We start from the raw sequence: 14,440 nt of genomic DNA on the forward strand, positions 1-14,440 counted from the left end.
TCCACAATCATCTCCTTAGTTTTGTTGACGTTGAGTGTGAGGTTATTTTCCTGACACCACACTCCGAGGGCCCTCACCTCCTCCCTGTAGGCCGTCTCGTCGTTGTTGGTAATCAAGCCTACCACTGTTGTGTCGTCCGCAAACTTGATGATTGAGTTGGAGGCGTGCGTGGCCACGCAGTCGTGCGTGAACAGGGAGTACAGGAGAGGGCTCAGAACGCACCCTTGTGGGGCCCCAGTGTTGAGGATCAGCGGGGAGGAGATGTTGTTGCCTACCCTCACCACCTGGGGGCGGCCCGTCAGGAAGTCCAGTACCCAGTTGCACAGGGCGGGGTCGAGACCCAGGGTCTCGAGCTTGATGACGAGCTTGGAGGGTACTATGGTGTTGAATGCCGAGCTGTAGTCGATGAACAGCATTCTCACATAGGTATTCCTCTTGTCCAGATGGGTTAGGGCAGTGTGCAGTGTGGTTGAGATTGCATCGTCTGTGGACCTATTTGGGCGGTAAGCAAATTGGAGTGGGTCAAGGGTGTCAGGTAGGGTGGAGGTGATATGGTCCTTGACTAGTCTCTCAAAGCACTTCATGATGACGGATGTGAGTGCTACGGGGCGGTAGTCGTTTAGCTCAGTTACCTTAGCTTTCTTGGGAACAGGAACAATGGTGGCCCTCTTGAAGCATGTGGGAACAGCAGACTGGTATAGGGATTGGTTGAATATGTCCGTAAACACACCGGCCAGCTGGTCTGCGCATGCTCTGAGGGCGGGCTAGGGATGCCGTCTGGGCCTGCAGCCTTGCGAGGGTTAACACGTTTAAATGTCTTACTCACTTCGGCTGCAGTGAAGGAGAGACCGCATGTTTTCGTTGCAGGCCGTGTCAGTGGCACTGTATTGTCCTCAAAGCGGGCAAAAAAGTTATTTAGTCTGCCTGGGAGCAAGACATCCTGGTCCGTGACTGGGCTGGGTTTCTTCCTGTAGTCCGTGATTGACTGTAGACCCTGCCACATGCCTCTTGTGCCTGAGCCGTTGAATTGGGATTCTACTTTGTCTCTGTACTGGCGCTTAGCTTGTTTGATAGCCTTGCGGAGGGAATAGCTGCACTGTTTGTATTCAGTCATGTTACCAGACACCTTGCCCTGATTAAAAGCAGTGGTTCGCGCCTTCAGTTCCACACGAATGCTGCCATCAATCCACGGTTTCTGGTTAGGGAATGTTTTAATCGTTGCTATGGGAACGACATCTTCAACGCACGTTCTAATGAACTCGCACACCGAATCAGCGTATTCGTCAATGTTGTTGTCTGACGCAATACGAAACATCTCCCAGTCCACGTGATGGAAGCAGTCTTGGAGTGTGGAGTCAGCTTGATCGGACCAGCGTTGGACAGACCTCAGCGTGGGAGCTTCTTGTTTTAGTTTCTGTCTGTAGGCAGGGATCAACAAAATGGAGTCGTGGTCAGCTTTTCCGAAAGGGGGCAGGGCAGGGCCTTATATGCGTCGCGGAAGTTAGAGTAACAATGATCCAGGGTCTTTCCACCCCTGGTTGCGCAATCGATATGCTGATAAAATTTAGGGAGTCTTGTTTTCAGATTAGCCTTGTTAAAATCCCCAGCTACAATGAATGCAGCCTCCGGATAAATCGTTTCCAGTTTGCAGAGAGTTAAATAAAGTTCGTTCAGAGCCATCGATGTGTCTGCTTGGGGGATATATACGGCTGTGATTATAATCGAAGAGAATTCTCTTGGTAGATAATGCGGTCTACATTTGATTGTGAGGAATTCTAAATCAGGTGAACAGAAGGATTTGAGTTCCTGTATGTTTCTTTCATCACACCATGTCACGTTGGCCATAAGGCATACGCCCCGCCCCTCTTCTTTCCAGAAAGATGTTTGTTTCTGTCGGCGCGATGCGTGGAGAAACCCGCTGGCTGCACCGCTTCGGATTGCGTCTCTCCAGTTAGCCATGTTTCCGTGAAGCAGAGAACGTTACAGTCTCTGATGTCCCTCTGGAATGCTACCCTTGCTCGGATTTCATCAACCTTGTTGTCAAGAGACTGGACATTGGCAAGAAGAATGCTAGGGAGTGGTGCACGATGTGCCCGTCTCCGGAGTCTGACCAGAAGACCTCTTCGTTTCCCTCTTTTTCTGAGTCGTTTTTTTGGGTCGCTGCATGGGAACCATTCCGTGGCACTGGTTGTAAGGCAGAACACAGGATCCGCATCGCGAAAAACATATTCTTGGTCGAACTGATGGTGAGTTGACGCTGATCTTATATTCAGTAGTTCTTCTCGGCTGTATGTAATGAAACCTAAGATGACCTGGGGTACTAGTGTAAGAAATAACACGTAAAAAAACAAAAAACTGCATAGTTTCCTAGGAACGCGAAGCGAGGCGGCCATCTCTGTCGGCGCCGGAAGGTATATGTAGAACTGTGCAGGAGGGCCAAAGGAATACGTAGAACTGTGCAGGAGGTCATGGGACAAAGGAATACGTAGAACTGTGCAGGAGGTCATGGGACAAAGGTATACGTAGAACTGTGCAGGAGGGCCAAAGGAATACGTAGAACTGTGAAGGAGGGACAAAGGAATACGTAGAACTGTGCAGGAGGGGCAAAGGAATACGTAGAACTGTGCAGGAGGGATAAAGGAATACGTAGAACTGTGCAGGGGGGCCAAAGGAACACGTAGAACTGTGCAGGAGGGCCAAAGGAACACGTAGAACTGTGCAGGAGGGACAAAGGAATACGTAGAACTGTGCATGAGGGTCAAAGGAACACGTAGAACAGTGCAGGAGGGACAAAGGAACACGTAGAACTGTGCAGGAGGGCCAAAGGAACACGTAGAACTGTGCAGGAGGGACAAAGGAATACGTAGAACTGTGCAGGAGGGCCAAAGGAATACGTAGAACTTTGCAGGAGGTCATGGGACAAAGGAATACGTAGAACTGTGCAGGAGGGAGAAGGAATACGTAGAACTGTGCAGGAGGGACAAAGGAACACGTAGAACTGTGCAGGAGGGTCAAAGGAACACGTAGAACTGTGCAGGAGGTCATGGGACAAAGGAATACGTAGAACTGTGCAGTAGGGACAAAGGAATACGTAGAACTGTCAAGGAGGGTAGGGAATACGTAGAACTGTGCAGGATGGACAAAGGAATACGTAGAACTGTGCAGGAGGTGCTGGAACAAAGGAATATGTAGAACTGTGCAGGAGGGACAAAGGAACATGTAGAACTGTGCAGGAGGGCAAAGGAATACCTAGAACTGTGCAGGAGGTCATGGGACGAAGGAATACGTAGGAATGTGCAGGAGGTCATGGGACAAAGGAATACGTAGTAGAACTTGTGGGGAAAATGTGCGTGTCAATTGTGGGGTGCTCATGTTGCTAAGGATCAGAAGACGTGTCCAGTACGAGAGAGACAGGTTGAGATTGCCAGGGCCAGAGTGGAAAAGTGGGTGTTATTTTTTATTTTTATTTAACCAGGCAAGTCAGTTAAGAACAAATTCTTATTTTCAATGACGGCCTAGGAACAGTGGGTTAACTGACTTGTTCAGGGGCAGAACGACAGATTTGTACCTTGTCAGCTCGGGGGTTTGAACTTGCAACCTTTCGGTTACTAGTCCAACGCTCTAACCACTAGGGTACCCTGCCGCCCCTTATGTAGTGGCAGTTGGTGGAGTGTAATAGTGGTATATAGATGGTGGTATGTAATAGTGGTATATAGATGTTAGGTGGTGGTGTGTAATAGTGGTATATAGATGGTGGTGTGTAATAGTGAGAGAATTCTTTTTGATTATAATCACAGCCGTATATATCCCCCCCAAGCAGACACATCGATGGCTCTGAACGAACTTTATTTAACTCTCTGCAAACTGGAAACGATTAATCCGGAGGCTGCATTCATTGTAGCTGGGGATTTTAACAAGGCTAATCTGAAAACAAGACTCCCTAAATTTTATCAGCATATCGATTGCGCAACCAGGGGTGGAAAGACCCTGGATCATTGTTACTCTAACTTCCGCGACGCATATAAGGCCCTGCCCCGCCCCCTTTCGGAAAAGCTGACCACGACTCCATTTTGTTGATCCCTGCCTACAGACAGAAACTAAAACAAGAGGCTCCCACGCTGAGGTCTGTCCAATGCTGGTCCGACCAAGCTGACTCCACACTCCAAGACTGCTTCCATCACGTGGACTGGGAGAGGTTTCGTATTGCGTCAGACAACAACATTGACGAATACGCTGATACGGTGTGCGAGTTCATTAGAACGTGCGTTGAAGATGTCGTTCCCATAGCAACGATTAAAACATTCCCTAACCAGAAACCGTGGATTGATGGCAGCATTCGTGTGAAACTGAAGGCACGAACCACTGCTTTTAATCAGGGCAAGGTGTCTGGTAACATGACTGAATACAAACAGTGCAGCTATTCCCTCCGCAAGGCTATCAAACAAGCTAAGCGCCAGTACAGAGACAAAGTAGAATCCCAATTCAACGGCTCAGACACAAGAGGCATGTGGCAGGGTCTACAGTCAATCACCGACTACAGGAAGAAACCCAGCCCAGTCACGGACCAGGATGTCTTGCTCCCAAGCAGACTAAATAACTTTTTGCCCGCTTTGAGGACAATACAGTGCCACTGACACGGCCTGCAACGGAAACATGCGGTCTCTCCTTCACTGCAGCCGAAGTGAGTAAGACATTTAAACGTGTTAACCCTCGCAAGGCTGCAGGCCCAGACGGCATCCCCAGCCGCGCCTCAGAGCATGCGCAGACCAGCTGGCCGGTGTGTTTACGGACATATTCAATCAATCCCTATACCAGTCTGCTGTTCCCACATGCTTCAAGAGGGCCACCATTGTTCCTGTTCCCAAGAAAGCTAAGGTAACTGAGCTAAACGACTACCGCCCGTAGCACTCACATCCGTCATCATGAAGTGCTTTGAGAGACTAGTCAAGGACCATATCACCTCCACCCTACCTGACACCCTTGACCCACTCCAATTTGCTTACCGCCCAAATAGGTCCACAGACGATGCAATCTCAACCACACTGCACACTGCCCTAACCCATCTGGACAAGAGGAATACCTATGTGAGAATGCTGTTCATCGACTACAGCTCGGCATTCAACACCATAGTACCCTCCAAGCTCGTCATCAAGCTCGAGACCCTGGGTCTCGACCCCCCTGTGCAACTGGGTACTGGACTTCCTGACGGGTATAGCCCCCAGGTGGTGAGGGTAGGCAACAACATCTCCTCCCCGCTGATCCTCAACACTGGGGCCCCACAAGGGTGCGTTCTGAGCCCTCTCCTGTACTCCCTGTTCACCCACGACTGCGTGGCCATGCACGCTCCAACTCAATCATCAAGTTTGCGGACGACACAACAGTGGTAGGCTTGATTACCAACAACGACGAGACGGCCTACAGGGAGGAGGTGAGGGCCCTCGGAGTGTGGTGTCAGGAAAATAACCTCACACTCAACGTCAACAAAACTAAGGAGATGATTGTGGACTTCAGGAAACAGCAGAGGGAACACCCCCATCCACATCGATGGAACAGTAGTGGAGAGGGTAGCAAGTTTTAAGTTCCTCGGCATACACATCACAGACAAACTGAATTGGTCCACTCACACAGACAGCATCGTGAGGAAGGCGCAGCAGCGCCTCTTCAACCTCAGGAGGCTGAAGAAATTCGGCTTGTCACCAAAAGCACTCACAAACTTCTACAGATGCACAATCGAGAGCATCCTGGCGGGATGTATCACCGCCTGGTATGGCAACTGCACCGCCCTCAACCGTAAGGCTCTCCAGAGGGTAGTGAGGTCTGCACAACGCATCACCGGGGGTAAACTACCTGCCCTCCAGGACACCTACACCACCCGATGCTACAGGAAGGCCATAAAGATCATCAAGGACATCAACCACCCGAGCCACTGCCTGTTCACCCCGCTGTCATCCAGAAGGCGAGGTCAGTACAGGTGCATCAAGCTGGGACCGAGAGACTGAAAAACAGCTTCTATCTCAAGGCCATCAGACTGTTAAACAGCCACCACTAACATTGAGTGGCTACTGCCAACACACTGTCAATGACACTGACTCTACTCCAGCCACTTTAATCATGGGAATTGATGGGAAATGATGTAAATATATCACTAGCCACTTTAAACAATGCTACCTTATATAATGTTACTTACCCTACATTGTTCATCTCATATGCATACGTTGATACTGTACTCTATATCATCGACTGCATCCTTATGTAATACATGTATCACTAGCCACTTTAACTATGCCACTTTACATACTTAACTCATATGTATATACTGTACTCGATATCATCTACTGTATCTTGCCTATGCTGCTCTGTACCATCACTCATTCATATATCCTTATGTACATATTCTTTATCCCCTTACACTGTGTATAAGACAGTAGTTTTTTTGGAATTGTTAGTTAGATTACTTGTTCGTTATTACTGCATTGTCGGAACTAGAAGCACAAGCATTTCGCTACACTCGCATTAACATCTGCTAACCATGTGTATGTGAAAAATAACATTTGATTTGATTTGATTTGATTTGATTTTAGTGGTGTATAGATAGTGGTGTGTAATAGTGGTATATAGATGGTGGTGTTTAATAGTGGTATATAGATGGTGGTGTGTAGTAGTGGTATATAGGTGGTGGTGTGTAATAGTGGTATATAGATGGTGGTGTGTAATAGTGGTATATAGATAGTGGTGTGTAATAGTGGTATATAGATGGTGGTGTGTAGTAGTGGTATATAGATGGTGGTGTGTAGTAGTGGTATATAGATGGTGGTGTGTAATAGTGGTATATAGATGGTGGTGTGTAATAGTGGTATATAGATGGGGGTGTGTAATAGTGGTATATAGATGGTGGTGTGTAATAGTGGTATATAGGTGGTGGTGTGTAATAGTGGTATATAGATGTTGTTGGTGGTGTGTAATAGTGGTATATAGATAGTGGTGTGTAATAGTGGTATATAGATGGTGGTGTGTAATAGTGGTATATAGGTGGTGGTGTGTAATAGTGGTATATAGATGTTGTTGGTGGTGTGTAATAGTGGTATATAGATGGTGGTGTGTAATAGTGGTATATAGATGGTGGTCTGTAATAGTGGTATATAGATGGTGGTGTGTAATAGTGGTATATAGATGGGGGTGTGTAATAGTGGTATATAGATGGGGTTGTGTAATAGTGGTATATAGATGTTGTTGGTGGTGTGTAATAGTGGTATACAGATGGTGGTGTGTAATAGTGGTATATAGATGTTAGGTGGTGGTGTGTAATAGTGGTGTATAGATAGTGGTCTGTAATAGTGGTATATAGATAGTGGTGTGTAATAGTGGTATATAGATGGTGGTGTGTAATAGTGGTATATAGATGGTGGTGTGTAATAGTGGTATATAGATGGTGGTGTGTAATAGTGGTATATAGATGGGGGTGTGTAATAGTGGTATATAGATGGGGTTGTGTAATAGTGGTATATAGATGTTGTTGGTGGTGTGTAATAGTGGTATATAGATGGTGGTGTGTAATAGTGGTATATAGATGGTGGTGTGTAATAGTGGTACATAGATGTTAGTTGGTGGTGTGTAATAGTGGTATATAGATGTTGTTGGTGGTGTGTAATAGTGGTGTATAGATATTAGTTGGTGGTATGTAATAGTGGTATATAGATGGGGTTGTGTAATAGTGGTATATAGATGTTAGTTGGTGGTGTGTAATAGTGGTATATAGATGGTGGTGTGTAGTAGTGGTATATAGATGGTGGTGTGTAATAGTGGTATATAGATGGTGGTGTGTAATAGTGGTATATAGATGGTGGTGTGTAATAGTGGTATATAGATGGTGGTGTGTAATAGTGGTATATAGATGTTAGGTGGTGGTGTGTAATAGTGCTATATAGATGGGGGTGTGTAATAGTGGTATATAGATGGTGGTGTGTAATAGTGGTGTATAGATAGTGGTGTGTAATAGTGGTATATAGATGGTGGTGTGTAATAGTGGTATATAGATGGTGGTGTGTAGTAGTGGTATATAGGTGGTGGTGTGTAATAGTGGTATATAGATTGTGTGTAATAGTGGTATATAGATGGTGGTGTGTAATAGTGGTATATAGATGGTGGTGTGTAATAGTGGTATATAGATGGTGGTGTGTAATAGTGGTATATAGATGGTGATGTGTAGTAGTGGTATATAGATAGTGGTGTGTAATAGTGGTATATAGATGGTGTGTAGTAGTGGTATATAGGTGGTGTGTAATAGTGGTATATAGATGGGGTGTGTAATAGTGGTATATAGATGGGGTGTGTAATAGTGGTATATAGATGTTGTTGGTGGTGTGTAATAGTGGTATATAGATGGTGGTGTGTAATAGTGGTATATAGATGGTGGTGTGTAATAGTGGTACATAGATGTTAGTTGGTGGTGTGTAATAGTGGTATATAGATGTTGTTGGTGGTGTGTAATAGTGGTGTATAGATATTAGTTGGTGGTATGTAATAGTGGTATATAGATGGGGTGTGTAATAGTGGTATATAGATGTTAGTTGGTGGTGTAATAGTGGTATATAGATGGTGGTGTGTAGTAGTGGTATATAGATGGTGGTGTGTAATAGTGGTATATAGATGGTGGTGTGTAATAGTGGTATATAGATGGTGGTGTGTAATAGTGGTATATAGATGGTGGTGTGTAATAGTGGTATATAGATGTTAGGTGGTGGTGTGTAATAGTGCTATATAGATGGGGGGTGTGTAATAGTGGTATATAGATGGTGGTGTGTAATAGTGGTGTATAGATAGTGGTGTGTAATAGTGGTATATAGATGGTGGTGTGTAATAGTGGTATATAGATGGTGGTGTGTAGTAGTGGTATATAGGTGGTGGTGTGTAATAGTGGTATATAGATTGTGTGTAATAGTGGTATATAGATGGTGGTGTGTAATAGTGGTATATAGATGGTGGTGTGTAATAGTGGTATATAGATGGTGGTGTGTAATAGTGGTATATAGATGGTGATGTGTAGTAGTGGTATATAGATAGTGGTGTGTAATAGTGGTATATAGATGGTGTGTAGTAGTGGTATATAGGTGGTGTGTAATAGTGGTATATAGATGGTGGTGTGTAATAGTGGTATATAGATGGTGGTATGTAATAGTGGTATATAGATGGTGGTATGTAATAGTGGTATATAGATGGTGGTGTGTAATAGTGGTATATAGATGGGGGTGTGTAATAGTGGTATATAGATGGTGGTGTGTAATAGTGGTATATAGATGGTGGTGTGTAATAGTGGTATATAGATGGGGGTGTGAGTTGGTAGTCGGTGGTACATTTTTTGCATCACTTTTTCTATTCATTAAATATTTTTGTCTATGTTTGTTCCTGAGATATCTGATTTAAATCTCTGTTAACAATTGTGTATACATTGAATAAGACTGTGCTGATGAGAGTGAAGAGAAGTGGGCTCATTTTTAACATTTGTTTGTGTGACTGTGTGTATCTATGGAACAGAAGGAGCTCTGCGCCTCAAGAAGATATCGGTTTGGAAGGTGTTGTGTGTGTCTGTGGATCTTCAAAGCAGGGCGACTAAGAGTGGGTTTGCTTTAGAAGTAAAAGCAGAGGATATATTCAAATAATTGGATCAAGTGTTTTGTGGGCACTGACTTACCCGCATGGTGGGTGGAGTGAGGACGCCCACTCAATCCATTCTCACTTGTATTTATGTTTTTTTTTGAGAGATACCCTGTTAGAGTATTCGTGCCCAAGTCCATGCAGTGTGATAAATGCATAATAGTTGATCATGTGTCAAGTGTACATACGACTGTAGATCATATCGTATGCCAGCTGAGTCTAAATGATGCACTTGTGGTGGTGAACAAGCACACACATTTATTTTACGTTTTCTGTTAGGGTGAAGTAGACTTGAGGTGTTGAGAATAAGCATTGTCCAGTAATGACTCCTGGAAGGGAGAGAAGTTGAGGAAGTAATGATAGTAGGAGTAGGATACAACAGATACTCTTCCTTGTCAACAGAGGGATCCTGACATGTTACATGTTAAGAAGGTGGATTTTGTAGCGTTTTAATGACATTGGCTATCAACTCCACAGCACAAACAGAGAGGAAGTCAGAAATTAGGCGTCATTTGTGGGCGTGGCTGAGCGGAGGAATCCTATTGATGAACGCTCCGCCCTCACAGGCACCTGAGCCTGTTTAGAGACGTGATTACAACTGTGACTGAATGAGTGTTTTTGTTGTTGTTGTATGATGTCGAGCCCCCATTTCTCCCCGAAATGAATATTGGATCATTCATTCATTCATTTGTTGTTTCCATACCCCGTACAGCAGGTGGCGCGGCAATACACCAATAGGTATAGTCTGCAATAATGAAGAAAGAAGAAGACGTAGGAACCCGCGCGCCGTGAGGAAACAAGTGGATGGGTTGGGGACTGTGAGAGAAAGGAAAGAGACGATAGAGGGTTTTTTTTCCCAACATAAATGGAGGTTCATCCGTAACGGGAGAGAAGAGCAGCTACAAAAAAAAAAAAATACAAGCAAAATGGCGAAAGACCACGAGGTCGAACGCATTGCTAAAAAGCTGGACAAAATGGTGCACAAGAAAAACACGGTAAGTTGGGTTTGCCAGCTAGCGCGGCAGTGGACGCAGGACCAACGCCCCCAGCATCAGAAATCAGGTAGAGGCGAGGCAGTGCAGGAGTATAGTGGTGTTGGTGTGATGCACCTTTGTAGCCATCGAACATTCTGGAAAGCTACTGAAAGGTGTTGGCTATTTGTTGTTCTGAACTCAAAAAAACTAGCTGATTGTTCGGTCGATATGAAATGAAAGGGAATTGTTGCACATTGCAACAGTGTTGCAGCATAGGTTGTAATAATGGATAGATATAGAAACATTGTTACATTAACGGGTGATGTGTTTTATGAATGGTTGACCACACATCCCCGGCCACTCGTCTTCTCATACTTAGTCAGGCCCAATCGTTGCTTTTTGACGACTGAAACTGAATTCTGTCGTTGCGGTATTGTTCGCTACACAGCCTACCTCGGGAAGAAACTGAAGGCCATGGAGGTTGCGTTTGGGTAGGCAGACTAATCAGTGGGATCATTTGATGTCTGTATGGAGCGGCCCAGAACGAATCAGTTCTATTTCACGGAACTAATCAAATGATTAACACTAACCCCTTCAAGCTAATAGTGTAATTAATGCATTTCATATATGCTATTACAAAAAACAAACAATTTGGTTGTGTTTTTGAAGGTCTTCGGTGACGTTAAAATACATCGTTTAAATATCACAAGCATTTTCATGAGTTTATTTTACCGCAGGAAATGTAAAAAGAGTAAAGTGTTCAACACATTACATTCGCCTTAGTTACAACTGTGAAAGAGGAAGGGTTTGTGTTGAAACGCGACAACTGTGAAAGAGAAAAGGGTTTGTGTTGGAACGCGACAACTGTGAAAGAGAAAAGGGTTTGTGTTGGAACGCGACAACTGTGAAAGAGAAAGGGTTTGTGTTGAAACGCGACAACTGTGAAAGAGAAAAGGGTTTGTGTTGGAACGCGACAACTGTGAAAGAGAAAGGGTTTGTGTTGAAACGCGACAACTGTGAAAGAGAAAAGGGTTTGTGTTGAAACGCGACAACTGTGAAAGAGAAAGGGTTTGTGTTGAAACGCGACAACTGTGAAAGAGAAGGGTTTGTGTTGGAACGCACAACTGTGAAAGAGAAAGGGTTTGTGTTGAAACGCGACAACTGTGAAAGAGAAAAGGGTTTGTGTTGGAACGCGACAACTGTGAAAGAGAAAAGGGTTTGTGTTGGAACGCGACAACTGTGAAAGAGAAAGGGTTTGTGTTGAAACGCGACAACTGTGAAAGAGAAGGGTTTGTGTTGGAACGCACAACTGTGAAAGAGAAGGGGGTTTGTGTTGAAACGCGACAACTGTGAAAGAGAAAAGGGTTTGTGTTGAAACGCGACAACTGTGAAAGAGAAAGGGGTTTGTGTTGTAACGCGACAACTGTGAAAGAGAAAAGGGTTTGTGTTGAAACGCGACAACTGTGAAAGAGAAAAGGGTTTGTGTTGGAACGCGACAACTGTGAAAGAGAAAAGGGTTTGTGTTGTAACGCGACAACTGTGAAAGAGAAAAGGGTTTGTGTTGTAACGCGACAACTGTGAAAGAGAAAAGGGTTTGTGTTGGAACGCGACAACTGTGAAAGAGAAAAGGGTTTGTGTTGGAACGCGACAACTGTGAAAGAGAAAAGGGTTTGTGTTGTAACGCGACAACTGTGAAAGAGAAAAGGGTTTGTGTTGTAACGCGACAACTGTGAAAGAGAAAAGGGTTTGTGTTGAAACGCGACAACTGTGAAAGAGAAAAGGGTTTGTGTTGTAACGCGACAACTGTGAAAGAGAAAAGGGTTTGTGTTGTAACGCGACAACTGTGAAAGAGAAAAGGGTTTGTGTTGAAACGCGACAACTGTGAAAGAGAAAAGGGTTTGTGTTGGAACACACAACTGTGAAAGAGAAAGGGGTTTGTGTTGAAACGCGACAACTGTGAAAGAGAGGGTTTGTGTTGAAACGCGACAACTGTGAAAGAGAAAGGGTTTGTGTTGAAACGCGACAACTGTGAAAGAGAAGGGTTTGTGTTGGAACGCACAACTGTGAAAGAGGAGGGGGTTTGTGTTGAAACGCGACAACTGTGAAAGAGAAAAGGGTTTGTGTTGAAACGCGACAACTGTGAAAGAGTAAGGGGTTTGTGTTGTAACGCGACAACTGTGAAAGAGAAAAGGGTTTGTGTTGAAACGCGACAACTGTGAAAGAGAAAAGGGTTTGTGTTGGAACGCGACAACTGTGAAAGAGAAAAGGGTTTGTGTTGTAACGCGACAACTGTGAAAGAGAAAAGGGTTTGTGTTGAACGCGACAACTGTGAAAGAGAAAAGGGTTTGTGTTGGAACGCGACAACTGTGAAAGAGAAAAGGGTTTGTGTTGGAACGCGACAACTGTGAAAGAGAAAAGGGTTTGTGTTGTAACGCGACAACTGTGAAAGAGAAAAGGGTTTGTGTTGTAACGCGACAACTGTGAAAGAGAAAAGGGTTTGTGTTGAAACGCGACAACTGTGAAAGAGAAAAGGGTTTGTGTTGTAACGCGACAACTGTGAAAGAGAAAAGGGTTTGTGTTGTAACGCGACAACTGTGAAAGAGAAAAGGGTTTGTGTTGAAACGCGACAACTGTGAAAGAGAAAAGGGTTTGTGTTGGAACACACAACTGTGAAAGAGAAAGGGGTTTGTGTTGAAACGCGACAACTGTGAAAGAGAGGGTTTGTGTTGAAACGCGACAACTGTGAAAGAGAAAAGGGTTTGTGTTGAAACGCGACAACTGTGAAAGAGAAAAGGGTTTGTGTTGTAACGCGACAACTGTGAAAGAGAAAAGGGTTTGTGTTGTAACGCGACAACTGTGAAAGAGAAAAGGGTTTGTGTTGAAACGCGACAACTGTGAAAGAGAAAAGGGTTTGTGTTGGAACGCACAACTGTGAAAGAGAAAGGGGTTTGTGTTGAAACGCGACAACTGTGAAAGAAAGGGTTTGTGTTGAAACGCGACAACTGTGAAAGAGAAAAGGGTTTGTGTTGGAACGCGACAACTGTGAAAGAGAAAAGGGTTTGTGTTGTAACGCGACAACTGTGAAAGAGAAAAGGGTTTGTGTTGAAACGCGACAACTGTGAAAGAGAAAAGGGTTTGTGTTGAAACGCACAACTGTGAAAGAGAAAGGGGTTTGTGTTGAAACGCGACAACTGTGAAAGAGAGGGTTTGTGTTGAAACGCGACAACTGTGAAAGAGAAAAGGGTTTGTGTTGGAACGCGACAACTGTGAAAGAGAAAAGGGTTTGTGTTGTAACGCGACAACTGTGAAAGAGAAAAGGGTTTGTGTTGAAACGCGACAACTGAAAGAGAAAGGGTTTGTGTTGAAACGCGACAACTGTGAAAGAGAAAAGGGTTTGTGTTGGAACGCGACAACTGTGAAAGAGAAAGGGTTTGTGTTGAAACGCGACAACTGTGAACGAGAAAGGGGTTTGTGTTGGAACGCACAACTGTGAACGAGAAAGGGGTTTGTGTTGAAACGCGACAACTGTGAAAGAGTAGGGTTTGTGTTGAAACGCGACAACTGTGAAAGAGAAAGGGTTTGTGTTGAAACGCGACAACTGTGAAAGATAAGAGTTTGTGTTGGAACGCGACAACTGTGAAAGAGAAGGGTTTGTTGAAACGCGACAACTGTGAAAGAGAAAAGGGTTTGTGTTGAAATGCGACAACTGTGAAAGGGATGGGTTTGTGTTGTAACGCGACAACTGTGAAAGAGAAAAGGGTTTGTGTTGAAACGCGACAACTGTGAAAGAGGAAAGGGTTTGTGTTGTAACGCGA

General features: G+C 44.6%; 1 protein-coding gene across 8 annotated transcripts in view; it reads left to right on the top strand.

Moving 5' to 3' along the window:
* The first annotated feature begins 10,251 nt into the window (after nucleotides 1-10,251).
* The window catches only part of LOC112238193 (transcription elongation factor A protein 2-like), a 41,990-nt gene continuing 37,801 nt past the window's right edge, over nucleotides 10,252-14,440 (top strand). For all 8 annotated transcript variants that reach the window (XR_006079152.1, XR_006079155.1, XR_006079154.1 and 5 more), the window contains exon 1: nucleotides 10,252-10,646. Coding sequence is in view for 1 of the 8 variants with exons in the window: in XM_042299811.1 (XP_042155745.1) it covers nucleotides 10,578-10,646 (69 nt within the window). In the remaining 7 variants the exon portion in view is untranslated. The remainder of the gene's footprint in view (nucleotides 10,647-14,440) is intronic.

The sequence above is a fragment of the Oncorhynchus tshawytscha genome, linkage group LG16 (genome assembly GCF_018296145.1).
Source record: "Oncorhynchus tshawytscha isolate Ot180627B linkage group LG16, Otsh_v2.0, whole genome shotgun sequence".
NCBI classification, from domain to species: domain Eukaryota; kingdom Metazoa; phylum Chordata; class Actinopteri; order Salmoniformes; family Salmonidae; genus Oncorhynchus; species Oncorhynchus tshawytscha.